The 14,552-nt window shown below is 36.3% G+C and overlaps 2 protein-coding genes across 3 annotated transcripts; one reads left to right on the top strand and one right to left on the bottom strand.

Annotated features, from left to right (window-relative positions):
- The first annotated feature begins 1,572 nt into the window (after nt 1–1,572).
- Nucleotides 1,573–6,974, top strand: LOC107610119 (VIN3-like protein 2). Its single transcript, XM_016312198.3, has 4 exons — nt 1,573–1,798; nt 3,396–4,017; nt 4,955–5,274; nt 5,828–6,974. The coding sequence occupies exons 1-4, from the start codon at nt 1,729–1,731 to the stop codon at nt 6,637–6,639; spliced, it is 1,824 nt and encodes a 607-aa protein (XP_016167684.1). The 5' UTR covers nt 1,573–1,728; the 3' UTR covers nt 6,640–6,974.
- Nucleotides 6,975–7,965: 991 nt separating this feature from the next.
- On the bottom strand, nt 7,966–12,566 carry SIC (hydroxyproline-rich glycoprotein family protein). 2 transcript variants are annotated; one of them, XM_088493941.1, is made up of 3 exons: nt 12,182–12,566; nt 10,689–11,000; nt 7,966–9,064 (listed from the first exon to the last, which is right to left on the bottom strand). In XM_088493941.1, the coding sequence occupies exons 2-3, from the start codon at nt 10,993–10,995 to the stop codon at nt 8,451–8,453; spliced, it is 921 nt and encodes a 306-aa protein (XP_088350067.1). In that variant the 5' UTR covers nt 10,996–11,000; nt 12,182–12,566; the 3' UTR covers nt 7,966–8,450. The 2 variants fall into 2 exon arrangements, with proteins under 2 accessions (XP_088350067.1, XP_020963300.1); XM_021107641.2 differs by having other exon boundaries at nt 10,695–11,000.
- Between the last annotated feature and the right edge of the window lie 1,986 nt (nt 12,567–14,552).

Here is a 14,552-nt window from a genome sequence, read left to right as displayed (position 1 = left end):
GGCACTCAGAAACAGGCTTTTCATACACGGGCAACCCCAGCTGATATGCCACATCATGGAGCGTGATAGTGCACTCTCCGAACAACATATGAAAAGTGTGGGTCTCGGGCTGCCACCGCTTGATAAATGCGCTGACTAGAGGCTCATCCAACCAGAACCAATACGCGTTCAGCCTTGCCAAGTGGTACAACCCAGCCCTCTCCAAATAGGGTATGATCCTATTACGTAACGGCATATTCTGTTGCCTGTGAACGCTATAAACACAACCGATTTGGCTGCATATTGTGACAAAAATAAAGAACACCTCATTAAATTCTAACAATGTTACTATGTAAATGTAAAATATATTAAAGTATTTTTATATAATAATAGGGATAAAAATAAATTAAAAAAATAATAAAATAGAAACAACTAAATAAAATTAGAAAAAAATAATATTATAAATAATATTCAAGTATTTTTTTATGATTATAAACGTTAAAATTAATCCTAAAGAAATAAATGACAAAAAATTCTAAATTAAATAAATAATACTAATAATATAAATACATGTAGAAAAATTTAAAACTTAATACATAAAAATATATTATATAAAAATACTTTAATTTAATTTAAATTTACATAATGACTATCACTGTACTGCTAAATTTTACTCTATACAATACATCTATTATAATAATATATGAATTTTTAAAATTTGTTTGGGCCAAGGCCGCTACTTGCCCCCACGCCAAATTCTACATTTCACTTTCCAATCTTTATTTTTAAACATATAACTTCAATCTTTACATTTATTTTTAAAATATAAATTTTAATTTTCAAAGCCTAAACTAAACTAAGGTCCTGTTTTTCCAATTAATCTATAAGTTCCTTAACACTAAATAAATAAATATACGGATATTAACCAAATGAAAGAGGATAAAGAAACTTATCTCTTCATTAATGCCGCCGGCTACGTGAGCAATGTCATTGAGCCGGTACAAGCGCCTTTCATCTGCCATGGTTCCACTTGTAGAGATTGCTCCAAAAAACTCAAATAAAACCCAACCTTTGGAAACTCTAACTTCTCTCTACTTTCTCTCTCTATCTCACTTACAATCCGTTACAGTCTCACGCGGTTTATATAATCAGCTAACTACTTTATAATCCGCTATAGGTATCGCGGATTACCTATACGTTTATCCCTTCATAAATCGCTACAGGGTGTAGCGATTTATGCTCTTAATGTTTCTCAACGTAAACCGCAACAGGATATAGGAGTTTACGTGTTATTGAGATCTGCGATAAAATATATCAATTTACATACAAATTGAAAAATTACAAATGCGTTGATAATTTATAAAGTTGTATTTGCATAAATTTTCTTTTAAATTATTTTATTTGCGTAAATTATCCTTTAAATAAAAGAATTTAACCGCTCCTTTTAAAATATCAATATATCATAGGCCTGAATAGAGTGAGCTAGACAAATAAGAATATTTGTAAGGTCCACGCGTGGGCCTAAATTTTAGTGATCCACTATAAGGAATCAGTTATTAATGCATAAATTTTGCATTCGAGCCTCGAGTGCTCACCCTTCATGCTAGTGTACACACACACGCACTCCGTCACTCTCTCACTCTTCTCTCTCTTCTCTCTCTCACGCTCTTCTCTCTCTCTCTCTCTCTCTCTCTCTCTCTCTAACATGCGATAAATTCGTAATGCAGCGCTTCAGACTGAGATAGTGGGATGAAACAACCTCCACATTCTGGTTTCTGGACAAACATGACCGAACACAACAACACTTATAATTTTACGGGTATCAATACTACCTATTCAGCTCCTTTTTCTCTTCATTTTTCTTCCTGGGGTTTACTTTTGTTTCTTTTTCAACATCAAGTTTTTTTTTCTTTTTTTTTTTTTTCTTTTTGGCTTTGCATTCTCTAGTATTCCCCTTTATTTGGTCGATGATGTTGTTCTGATCACAATGTAGGTTATCTGAATTTCTCTGTTTTCGTTGTTATATGCATTCTCGGTTTTCATTTTTCTGTGTTATCAGTAATTTATTATTATTATTAATTTTGCAGTGGTTTAATGCTTTGTTTTAGTTTGTTAGATTTTTACTTACCTGTTTCCGTCACACAAAAAAAAAAAAATGAAAATTTTACTAAAAAGTAAGGGGGAGAAAGTTGTAATCAGAAAATTTTCTTGTTTTATATTTATCTGGAAAAGAATTATATGTGTGTGTGTCTGTGTGTGACACTTAATTGTGGTTAAATCCCTGTAAGTGGCTATGGTTATTGCAAGCATTATTGTATGGGTGTGGGCTTTATCTACAATCAAAGATTATATGTGACACTTCGAAACTTGTCATTCGAATTGTGAAACTGATAATGCAGCTGATATAGGGTTGTGGACAAAAATTTCACTCTTTTGTCCAACATTTTGTTAATAAGGTATTGTTTTTTGTGGTGTGGAAGAGTGCATGGTTCCTATTGTGTGAAATCTGGTCTTAAGTAATTTGGTCATGTGAGGAAATGCGTGTAGAAGCCAGCCCTAGTAAAAAAGTGTACTTCAGATTTCAAAAGATGGATAGTTGAATAGATAAGCGTAGGCATAACCGTGTGCAAGACTGAGAGTGAAATTATCAAATAAAAAACTTCAATCTAAATTGCTTGTCTTAGACATGATTTAGGATAGGACATAATGATCCCGTTTGATCCATACAAGCAATCCCTACTTAGTGGAGATCGGATTGGTTCTTATCATTGTCGTATGCTTATTGTGCTATGATGGCTGCTACTCTACTATGCTAGTATTGGAGGGTTGGTCTTATGGCACCTTTTCCACTTCTAAAGGAAAGAGATTATGAGTTTTATAACATGCTTGTAACGAGCAAAAGAGTGGGAATTAGGAAAGATAATAAGCTTGTTTAACTAGATGACTAGATTTACTCGAGTTTGCTCACAATGCATTGTTTATGAAGATTGAATTATATGAAATTGACCTAGAGATTAATTTAATGAGAATCTTATGTTTTATTAGGATAGCATTTAGTGAGGGGATTGGAACTTTAAACATCAATTGTTGCCATTGTTCTCTATTATCAAATTAAGGTTATTACGTAGTTGTATGGTCTTTTTCTTTTCTGGACTGCCTCTGCAGCACATACTTGTAAATATTGCCGATTTTGTCATATGCAGTCTTTATTTTTAACAAAAGTTGTTCTTAAGTCATGCATGTTGTTTATAGATATTCTCAGCACATGATGAATTGACTATATTGAGTGTTTAATTTGCTAGATGATAGCATTGGACATCATGAATTTATGTGCCAATTTCCTTTAGCCATGTTGAACTTCATTTATTTGCACTAAACAAAATTCAACTGACAATTCTGTTCATATTTCAATACAGGTTTTCTTCTTGACCCTGCAAAGTGCAGCACGCTGAATCTGCAAGAGAAACAAAAGCTAGTCCATGAGATTGCTCGCCAGTCAAAAGATGCTCCGAGTATGCTTCGATCCCTAACACGCAGGGAACTTCTGGAAATAATTTGTGCTGAATTAGGCAAAGAGAGGAAGTACACAGGATATACCAAAAATCAAATGATTGAGCATCTTCTTAAGATTATTTCGAAGAATTCCAAGTTGCATGTAATCCAAAATACTCCTGCCCATTCTCCGTCGAAAAGGAAAAAAGGACCTGCATCTCAAGATTTGGATCATGATTCTCCTGAGGATAGTAAAGACGAAATAGTGAAAGTCTTATTGTGTCAAAATGTTGCTTGTAAAGCTACTTTGAATCCAGAAGATTCTTTTTGCAAGAGATGTTCTTGCTGCATTTGTCATTGCTATGACGATAACAAGGACCCCAGTTTGTGGTTGACTTGCACCAATGAGGAATCATGTGGAATGTCATGCCATTTACGATGTGCTTTGAGTAATCAATTGTCTGGAATTTTGAAGAGCAGTTTTGGTGTAAAGTTAGAAGGAGCCTTCTTTTGTGTTTCCTGCGGAAAAATTAATGAATTAATGAGGTAAGTAGTCTTATGTTTCTTTATACACTATATATAAAAAATATCATACACTTATATCTCCATACATGCATAATCCCATTAGTTACTTCTCTTATGTCGACATGTTAACGAAAAAACTCATACACATAAGGTGTGTTACTGCAAGTGTCATATTGGTTGCTTTCAGATGTTTGAGGCTGCTTGTGCAGCATTTGCTTGGTAAAAAATCCTATTTAAATAGCTAATTGGAATTTTGCATGTGTGTGCCAACCATGACCAAGAAGTGTAGTCTGAACTCTGAAAATATCTGTGTGAATGTGAACAGTCATTAGAATGTGACATGTACGATGGGGCCAATCATAAAATAGTTATTGCTACATAGAGTAGACTGCTAGTTGGATATGAACTTATGGGACTGCTTGTTTTTGGTTTTTTTTTTTTTTTTTTTCCTTTTTACTTTCAATTGAAAAAGGGAAAAAAAATCACCTTATTTTCGGTCTTAACTAGAAGGAAATACTGGAAACAGGAAAATGAAAACGTGAATCAGGGTTTTCTTGTTCTACTTTCTCCTTCATGAAATTTGAAAATATAAAAACAAATTGAAAACGAAGTGGCATTACTAGATAAGGGTAGTCCCGTGGAAAGCTTTTCGCATTAACCAAGGTTTAGTTCAGGGATGACTGCACCCAAAGATTATAGTAATTAAGACTAAATAGGAAATAAAATTATAAACCAAATCAGCCTAAGATTTCATAGATCACTGAGCATGAATCAAGTTGCTAACCAAATATTAGCTCCTTTAGCAAAAATTATAATATATCAACATGCATTTTATCTACTGCTCACTCCCCCGGGTCAGTCCCATAAAAGGAAATGGAAGAATGATGAATAATCTACTCAGGAAACTCTTCATTAGGAGTGCCCTTTGACTAATTGAATGAACATTTGCATTTTGCAGCACATGGCGTAAACAGTTATTGGTTGCCAAAGAAGCTAGAAGAGTAGATATACTCACTTTGCGAATAACATTGGCTCACAGAATTCTTATTGGAACAGAAATATACAGTGAAATACAGAAGATTGTTGAAACTGCTCTCAAGTTATTGGATAATGAAGTGGGACCTCTGGATAATGTATGTGCAAGCATGACCCGCGGTATTGTGAGCAGACTCTATTGTGGTGCTGAGGTTCAGAAGTTGTGCTCCAATGCAATTGAATGTTTTGATTTGAAGTTTTCTAATCTCTTCCATAGTCATGTGGAGAAGAAAGACACACCAAGTAAGTTTTCTTTTTGAATTTTTCTTTAAAGGTTAGTTGATTGAACTTAAAATTGCAAGACAGAACCAGAAGGTATTTGATTTTCATTTTGATTACATTTAGGACTGTAAAGTCGAACTGGCCTTGGTAGCGTCATAGACGATACTATTGCAAATAGATACTTGTTTTTGAAGTTTCTGATCCAGAATTGCATTCATAAATATTTTATTTGAATTAGAGCACTTAACACTCACCAAAAGATTAACAAAGCTGCTATAAAAGTGAGAGGAATGGAATTTGGAGAAAGTAGAGAGGAACAAAAAATTTTACTTTCTTTCAATTAATGCTTATAGCTGATATAGGAATGTAAAGGGAAAACACCTTCTTAGATAGACTTAAATTTAGTCCTCAATTTTCATTTGCCCGAGAGGCACTACACCTGTATTTCATAGTGAGAAAATGCCATTGGTAGAAACAACGCTGATTTGGTTATGCATATTTTTTTCCTGTATTAATTAATTTCCTTTCTCAACTGACATGAACTGATGTGGGTACTTGTAACTTATTTTGGCAGCATGCTCCATACGTTTTGAAGAGTGTCTTCCTACATCCGTGGTTCTTGTTCTTGAATATGATGATAAACTTCTGAAGAACTTTCTAGGTTGCAGGCTTTGGCACCGAATGTCAACAACGGTGTACCCTGAACAACCCACCTTTATTGTTTTAAGGCCTGAGAAAAGATTCAAATTAGAAAATCTCCTTCCTTCAACTGAGTACTTCTGCAAGGCTTCTCTATTCAGCAGCATTGGGATTTTGGGTGCTGCTGAAGCTAAATGGGTAACACCTTGTGAGTCCGTGAATCCTCTTCCAAATGTTATTAGGTGTGGTGGTAACCATTTATCACAGTCACCTCAGAGATCCCCAGTGATAGGTATGCACAAATTTTCACAGAGAATGATCAAGACAAATGCTGAAAATCATCCAGTAGAATCTGCCAACTCTCACATCAGGGGCAGCTTTGAGGAGTTCCTAACTCGGACTCCCTCAGTCGTACCATTTTCACATAAAACTTCAGTTGCGGTTTCACCTCCAACGCCTTCTAAACCCAATGAAATGAGGCAACTCAGTGCTTTGTTGCCGAGGAACCGTTTGAAGGAACATGATTATGAGCATTCCGTCAGGGTAGTCAAATGGTTAGAACACCAAGGGCACATTGACGAACTCTTCAGAATAAGGTTTCTCACATGGTTCAGCCTCAAGGCTACGCAGCAGGAGAGAAGAGTGGTCAGTGCTTTTGTCGATGCACTGATCGACGAGCCTTCAAGCTTAGCAGACCAGCTCGTACACACTTTCTCGGACGTGATATGTTCCGAGCAGAAACCTTAGGGTGTGTTTTTGAGTTTTGATTTTGGAGGGGGAGGATCCTTCCTCCCCTCTCTTCCCCTCTAAAATTAAAACTCCCAAACACACCCTTCACGGGATGAGTTAAGGTCATATAGAACTTAGATTACAGTAATTATCTTTACTTTGTGGGAGTTGTAAAGGTTAGTTTCTTAGATGAAGTTTTTCAATTAATTTAGTTCATGGTCATTACCAAAAGTTTCCGTTATGGATTTATTGGTGGACATTATTGTTTGATACATGTTACATATCCCTTCCGAAAGTGCTCCAGCTCACGGTTTTGATAATTGAATGAGTAACAACGTAATTGTTCAGCTCAATGAATTATGAACAGTATTCAATATTCATAAACAGAATACACATTAAAAAAACAGCTGACGAGTAGCCAGGTATCATGCTAGTTTCCCTTTTACAATAATCTTTTAAAATATCATCATTATTCCCTTCTTTTAATTAATGATTCATGGTTTTTACCACTTGTGTTTTCAATTGCATTTTTCAGTATGATGTGAAGTATATCTAATATAAAAAACAACGACTAATTGTCTGCAGCTGGTAGAGCTTCCTTTCACCAATAAGAATGATGACCATCAGATACTTGTCATTTTCAATGCGACACTCAAATCTGCCACTTGGGAGATTGGATCTTCTAAATGTTTTTTTGTAATTATTAGTGTAAAGTGTGATATCTTATTATATACTTTTTGAACGAGACAAAAAAAATATGTATAAAAAGATGTTAAATGATAAAATAGTATACTTAACAAACACAATTGTAAAAAACAATTGAGAGGATCGACAGCAGACAGCAGTCACGTCGTTAACAAGCCCTCATCAATTTTGTATTATACTACAATCGTGTTGTAACTTTAATACTAAATGTGATTGTATTTTTATACCTCATTAGGTAAACACATCAATTTCCATACACTCGCATCAATTCCTCATTTTTCATTTATACCTTAGTCATACTCTTGAATTCATCTTCCGATGAATGATAAAATAAATAAATAAAAAACAAAAAAAAATGTAGTTTATTGTCAAAAGTATTCAGATATTGCGAATTGTGTCGAAAAGCTATAATGTTCAATTTCAGTTTAGTTTCGAATAAACCAACATTTTGATCTTTAAACAACTATTTTATTGATAGAACAATTTTCACTCAGAATAGATCCATCAAGTAAACTAATCTTTCAAGAATTTACTGTTATTCATTTAAAAACTATATTATTATCAAATTGATCTTTCTAAGAGAGAGTATAGTAATTTACTCCTTATATGAGATTATTTCTACGCTCGATAAAGTTGCAGTTTAGCTAAAGTTGCAGCTTCGGTCACTAGCAAATATTTCATCTCCAAATCATCCATAGGCTTGATAATTGGTATACAATAACAATGGTATCCAATTGTAGATCAACTATTAATTTAGTTTAATGTGAAAAAGTTCAGCACTTGCCAGCAACCATAGCACATTCCTAAGTTTAGCAAGATGCTTGGTGTATAGAACATGAATATATATAGCACATGAACACAAACAGCAATCCTTGGCACTTACTCCATGCAAAACCTTTTGAAGCTTTTTTCACTGACTGGACCCCGTTTCTTAGTAACAACATGACAGACCCTTCATAAAACCTCCCATGTGACCTCTGACATGCAACATCATTTGCCGGGTACACATCCTCCCCTGTGAAAATTTCACATATTTAACATGACAAAGTGCATTCCTGCCCTCATACACCATTTGCCATTGTAGTAATATGACAACGGGACCTTCGTGAACCTCCCAGCTGCCATCACACATTTTCTGCATTTCTGGCAGCTTCATTGAAAGCAGCAGCCAAGTACTCAGCAAGACTTGGCTCAGACCCGGTTTTGATAGCAGCGCCAGATGGTCCTTCCCTTTTATCACTTACTGAGTTCGAAATCCGAGGTTTTGAACTTCCTGGTGTATATGAAGAGATCGTCGTTGTCCTCCATATTACAGGGCTTAAAAGCTTCCATGGATCTTCAACCATGGACCTCTTATACGAATCTTCTGGGCCGGAAGCTCTGTCCTTGTTGGACCAGTGACCATGCGAAGTTTGTCCTTGTTCCCTGCAACGTCCTGAAGCATGGCTTTGGGTGTTATGCCAAATGCCCCTGCCTCTCCCTCGATTGGGAGTTGGACTATTCCTGTATCCTGGAGAAGGGTTCAAACTATGGCTCGGATGGGGAATTATGCCTTGTCCAGCAAAACATGATGGACCACCTGGTGGTTCGAATCTAGGATTAGGATAAGTACTACCACTTGCTGAACGGAATGGTAAGTTATAATGAGTATGGCCTCTTGGTTCACTCCAACCTGGGTTTCGATAGGGTGTTGGTGATGCTTGAGTGGCAAAGGCAGCCATATACAGATTTGTTGATCCTGTAATTGCAAAGAATGAGATTGTAACTCGAGAAAAGAAACAGTTAAATCTAGATGGTGATCATTCTGCACAGAAGAATCAGTAGGTAAGCTCATAATAATGATTTTAACAGTATAAATACAACAAATGATAAGAGCAATGCTGCAAATTTGAATTTAACAATTATATAATTAGAAATGACCAGACAAACTACTTATATACAAACAACAACAAAGCCTTGTCCCACTAAGTGGGGTCGGCTACATGAATCAAACGACGCCATTGTGCTCTGTCATGTATCATGTCTACAGAGAGACCGTTTACATGTAGGTCTCGTTTGACCACCTCATGGATGGTCTTCTTAGATCTTCCTCTACTTTTCGCCCTTTGTCCATCTTCCATCTCATCCACCCTCCTGACTGGATGTTCTATCGGTCTTCTTCTCACATGTCCAAACCACCTGAGACGCGATTCAACCATCTTTTCCACAATGGGTGCTACTCCAACTCTCTCCCTTATATCTTCATTCCTTATTTTATCCAATCGCGTATGACCACTCATCCATCTCAACATCTTCATCTCTGCCACACTCAGCTTATGTTCGTGCTCCCCTTTAGCCGCCCAACACTCCGTACCATACAGCATAGCCGGTCTTATAGCGGTGCGATAGAATTTACCTTTAAGTTTTAAAGGTACTTTTTTGTCGCATATAAAACCAGATGCACTCCGCCATTTTGACCAACCTGCTTGGATCCTATGATTTACATTCTGTTCAATCTCTCCATTATCCTGTATGATGCACCCAAGATACTTAAAACTTTTAACTTTTCGTAGGGTGTTTTTTCCAATCTTCACCTCTATATTGGGGTTTTCCCTTCTCAGACTGAACTTACATTCCATATATTCCGTCTTGCTACTTATATACATAAAAAAAAAATAATAAATCAATCTCTGAGAGGCTTAAACTTCCTTCACGGCTGAGTCATTATTTAGGTGCAATCATCGAGTTAAATTTAGATTGCAGGCAAATGCTGTAAGTAATGGTATATCAGTATATCCTACAAACAAATGTGCCTAACACCCTAATAATAAAGTAAGTTGGGTTATTTAATCTCTCTTCATATTTAACCCTGCATTAACACGGGATGCTTATGCACCGGACTGCCCTTTTTTATATTTAATTTATAGATCCCAAAAAGACCAACTTTCCTTGTTAGGGTGTCAGGCACATTTTTTTGTAGGATATCACATCTTTCTTGATGTAAATAACATTCTAAAGTAAGAACTATATGAATGTAAACTCTATTTTGATGAAAAGCTAATTCACTTAATTAAATGTTTAAAAAGGTATCATAACTTTTTATTAAAGAAAAAGGTGTCAGAAGGGATGAAATACATGTCATATAATAAACCCATTTGATCCATGTCATAAAGGTTCGAAGACCTAACACAACCCTCCTCTTTCCTCCAAACTTGGAACTGGCTATGCAACATAAGCAGAACTTGTGGATAGAATAACACCATAAAATGTGCAATTGCCGACTAGTTGCTCAATGTTAAAATGAAGGTTGGTTAAACACTTGAAATTATCTCTGGTTAATAGACGGAATACCATTTTAAGAAAACAGTCGTAGTCAGTCATACCATTACCTGGATCTTGTACTGCAGGAGACCTGGCAAAATTGGCCAGAGGAAAATAATCTGGTGCAGACTGCATACGGGGGTTGTTCATTCTGTTAGAAGAGAATGCATTCATTGGATCTGTATAAAAGTCAAATCTTGGTGCAGCGGATGATCTATCCTGTGAGCGACTAGTCGAAGAAGTTTCAATCAAGGGGTTTGAGAGATGACCTGGGATCCCAGAACCTTCAACACCACCAGAAACTTCAGCTTGATCAGCCTGCATGCGCATTTCTTTCAACCTTTTCTTTCTTTGCTCTGAATCCTCCATGTATCCTAAGAATGAAAAGAACCACAAAGCCACAAGTCAAAACATGGACAAGTATAATGATGTGTGGTCCTAAAATGCAAAAACTAAAATAAACAAACAAATTCTCATGGCTCATACACCTATTCTCGTTTATTTAATTTAACAAAGAAACTGAAGAGATACTGTTACGTTTTACAGGTAAGTAATAATCTTCTCACATTCTAGATGTTATTCAATACACCTTACCTATTTGAAAAGACCAATGCACCAATAAATAAAAACTGTGAGTAAATTTGAGTTGACAGTAAATTAAAAATAATCAGATATAAGGTCATCAATGGCAACTAATTAATTCTAACAACACTAAGAACACAGTTCCAAAAATTTCTATTAAAGTTGAATTTGAATTTAAATGACCACAAAAATGCTCAAATTGAAAGCTACCCCATTTGAACAACAAAGTGAGAAAATATGTTTCAAATGTGCCAAAAATTGTATAAGATAAAAGCTGCAATCTACTTGTATTTATTTTCTTTATGGATCAACTTAATATATACATGCACACATACATTTAGAAAGGGATCGTCAATTCTGAGGGTGAGGCGGATTGAAACTTGGAAGGCTAAAAGGCTTAGTATATGGCTATATGGTGTATAGGAATTGTATAGTGTAAAACAAATTGGGCAGTCTAGTACTGTGCATTTTTTTATCCAAACCAATTCCCTTGGGTACAAATGAATGTTTCACTCTAAGCTCAAACTTGGTACTCAGCCCTTCTATCAAGATTCCAGAATTAATCCATGTAAATTACCCATTGCTGTTTATAGGTCTGTTTAATTGAAAGTGAACGATATGGTATCCAAATCAAGGACATAAAGTGATTGGCCAAGAATTATATAAACAATACTGACACATTTCATCAAACATCTGGTGAGCAAAAACATTCTCAACAGTTAGCACAACACTGCTACCAGCTCAAACAACTAAACCAAATAAGCTAACAGAAGCAAAATAACTGTAAAGATTACAGACAAAAAAATTGTAATTGCCATATGCAACCATTTAACCACAAATTCAGCACAATCATCATTTAGCAAGAATTAAATTGATATAATCAAACGGAATTGGGACCTCGCAGCAGCAGCAATTAAATCATTCAAGAGATAAGGGCAAAACAACAAAATGGGGCAGAAAAAAAAAAGACAACCTAGAAGAAGGTGGAAATTAGGGCAGAACCGGATAGCACAGGGCAGAAGAGCAGCAGGCAGAATCGAAGGCGGCAAAAGGCGAGTCGTGGTCCTAGTGGTGTAAGTTAGGGGTGTTCATGGACCGAGTGAAGATGGAAGCGGCGATGGAGTTCGCGGCGGCGAAGACAGCAGACGCTGGTGGTGCTGGGTGAGCAGCGAGAAGCAGATAGAAGATGATGGTAGAGGCTGGGTGGGTGAGGCGGTGAGCACTGAGAAACCAAACAAGAAGGGTGAAATGGTTGGGGATTGGAGGAAGAGAGAGCGAGAGAGCGAGAGAGGGGAAAGGCGTACCCTAGATTAGAACATGGCTAATCGGAACCGACTACTAGATCGGTCCAGTTCAAAAAATTCAAAAAATTTCAAAAAATTCGGTCAATCATCAGCTAATCAGCAAGGTTGCGAAAACCAGACCAATCAATAAACCGGTAAAATTACTGGTTTAATGGTTTGAACTCCAGAGTTCAACCGATTTAATTAAATATTAAATAAAATTATTAAAAAATTTATATATAATTTTGAATAAATTCAATAATTTTTACCTTAATAAAATTCAAAATTTCACAATTTTATACCATAAATTATTCATAATTTAATATTAGAAGTTCACAAATGACTTCAAACATCGAAGTTTATAACAAAAAACAACCAAAACGCAAATAATAACAAACACATAATGTTCTATCACAAGAAACATTAACAAACAAGTTTTCAACTAATAAAGGTATCTTATCAAAAATCATAATTATTATTTATTTGTTATTTCTGATGTATGTAATGATTGATGTTGCAATAAAAGGTAAATCGAATCAAAGCACGAAACAACATATGCAAAGAAAAGAAACAATGACAAGGAAAAAGAAAAAGACACCAAATGGTGAAATTGAGTAATAGAAACAGGTCTGTGTTGGAGATGAAAGGGAAATACCACAAAACATGAATAAGTGAATGAAATGAACTAGAATACAAACGGACAACAACACCAACAACAAATTTGGACAGCTAAAACACCAAAATTAAGAATAATTAAGGTTCAACACAATGGCCTCAGAAGCCATATCTCCCCCCAAACCAAATCACTATTCAACACAAAGAAAATCAGAAATAACAAATAAATGATAAATCAGCAGACAATAATCTCAGAAAATCCAATTAATCAAGTGCTAAATGCCTAAACATTAAACCAGCAAGCAGACACCGAGGAGATGGCTATTCAGTGCTTACCGATTAACACAGAGAAGGCGAGGTCGGCGAGGAGGAACGCGAGCGATGGAGGACGCGACACCGGCGAATAGCCGAACAGAGAAGGCGAGGTCGGCGATTACAGAGACGCGGTGGGGCGGTGGGGCTCAGTGCTCAAAACTGTCATTGCGGTGGCTTCTATGGTTCACTTTCAGTCTTCAGAGAAGAGAGGAGAGGAGATGGGTGTACCGTTTACGCTTACGGGGAGGATAACATGAAAGGTGAGCAACGGCGACGACAGAGGACGCGACATCGGCGAACACACAGAAGGGGAGCTCGGCGATGTGCGACACGGTGGGGGCTGTGGTGGCGGCGGGATGCGGTGGCAGCGGGATGTTGGTGGCTTCTATGGATCTCAAAGAAGAGAAGAGAGATGAGTTTGGGAAGAAGATGGGTTACGGGGATTGATTTAGGGAATTAAGGTTCAGTAACTTCAGTTTTGCTTTTGCCGTTTTTCCCCTTTTTTTTTTAAACAAAACGGAGTCGTTTGGGAGATTTATTGTCGAACCAAAAACCCGCCAAAAAATCGAATGGTTCTGTCAGTTTACCGGTTAACTGTCGGTTCAATCGGTTCTGTGACCGATTTTTTGTCAGGCAGTTTATAGACTTATCCGAACCGACTAGGTAATCGATTTCCGGTTAACCTGGTTGAACTGGTCGGTCCGATTCGGTTTTTAAAACCATACTAATCAGTCAAATTGGTCTGATTTTTAGTAGGTACTAGTTTTAAGACTCGTGCCAAGCACGAGGACATAGCATCAGCGACTTTGTAGGCTTGTACCGTGAATCAAAAGAGGATGATGTGATGAAAGTAACCAATAAAATGATCGTAACCAGGAAATACAGATTTAAGAAAATTTGATCAAAATAACACTTTGGAAGCAAGACATAATAGCTGAACAATGAATATTACAGTAATGGCTGAATGGCAGGGAGTAAATTGACAAAAACCTTTCTGTATACAATATTAGGAGTATGATTTGAGGTCTTTTCATAAAAATTAACAACTAATATTTTGAGACCAGACATACTATTGACTCGAGAGAGTGCAACATAAAGCTAACTATGTGTGAAAACAAACCTTAGAAGATA

This window comes from Arachis ipaensis, chromosome B7 (genome assembly GCF_059453495.1).
Source record: "Arachis ipaensis isolate K30076 ecotype BB chromosome B7, ASM5945349v1, whole genome shotgun sequence".
Taxonomy (NCBI): Eukaryota; Viridiplantae; Streptophyta; class Magnoliopsida; order Fabales; family Fabaceae; genus Arachis; species Arachis ipaensis.
The sequence above is the reverse complement of the archived record's forward strand: the minus strand, read 5'-3'. Positions and strand labels throughout refer to the sequence as shown.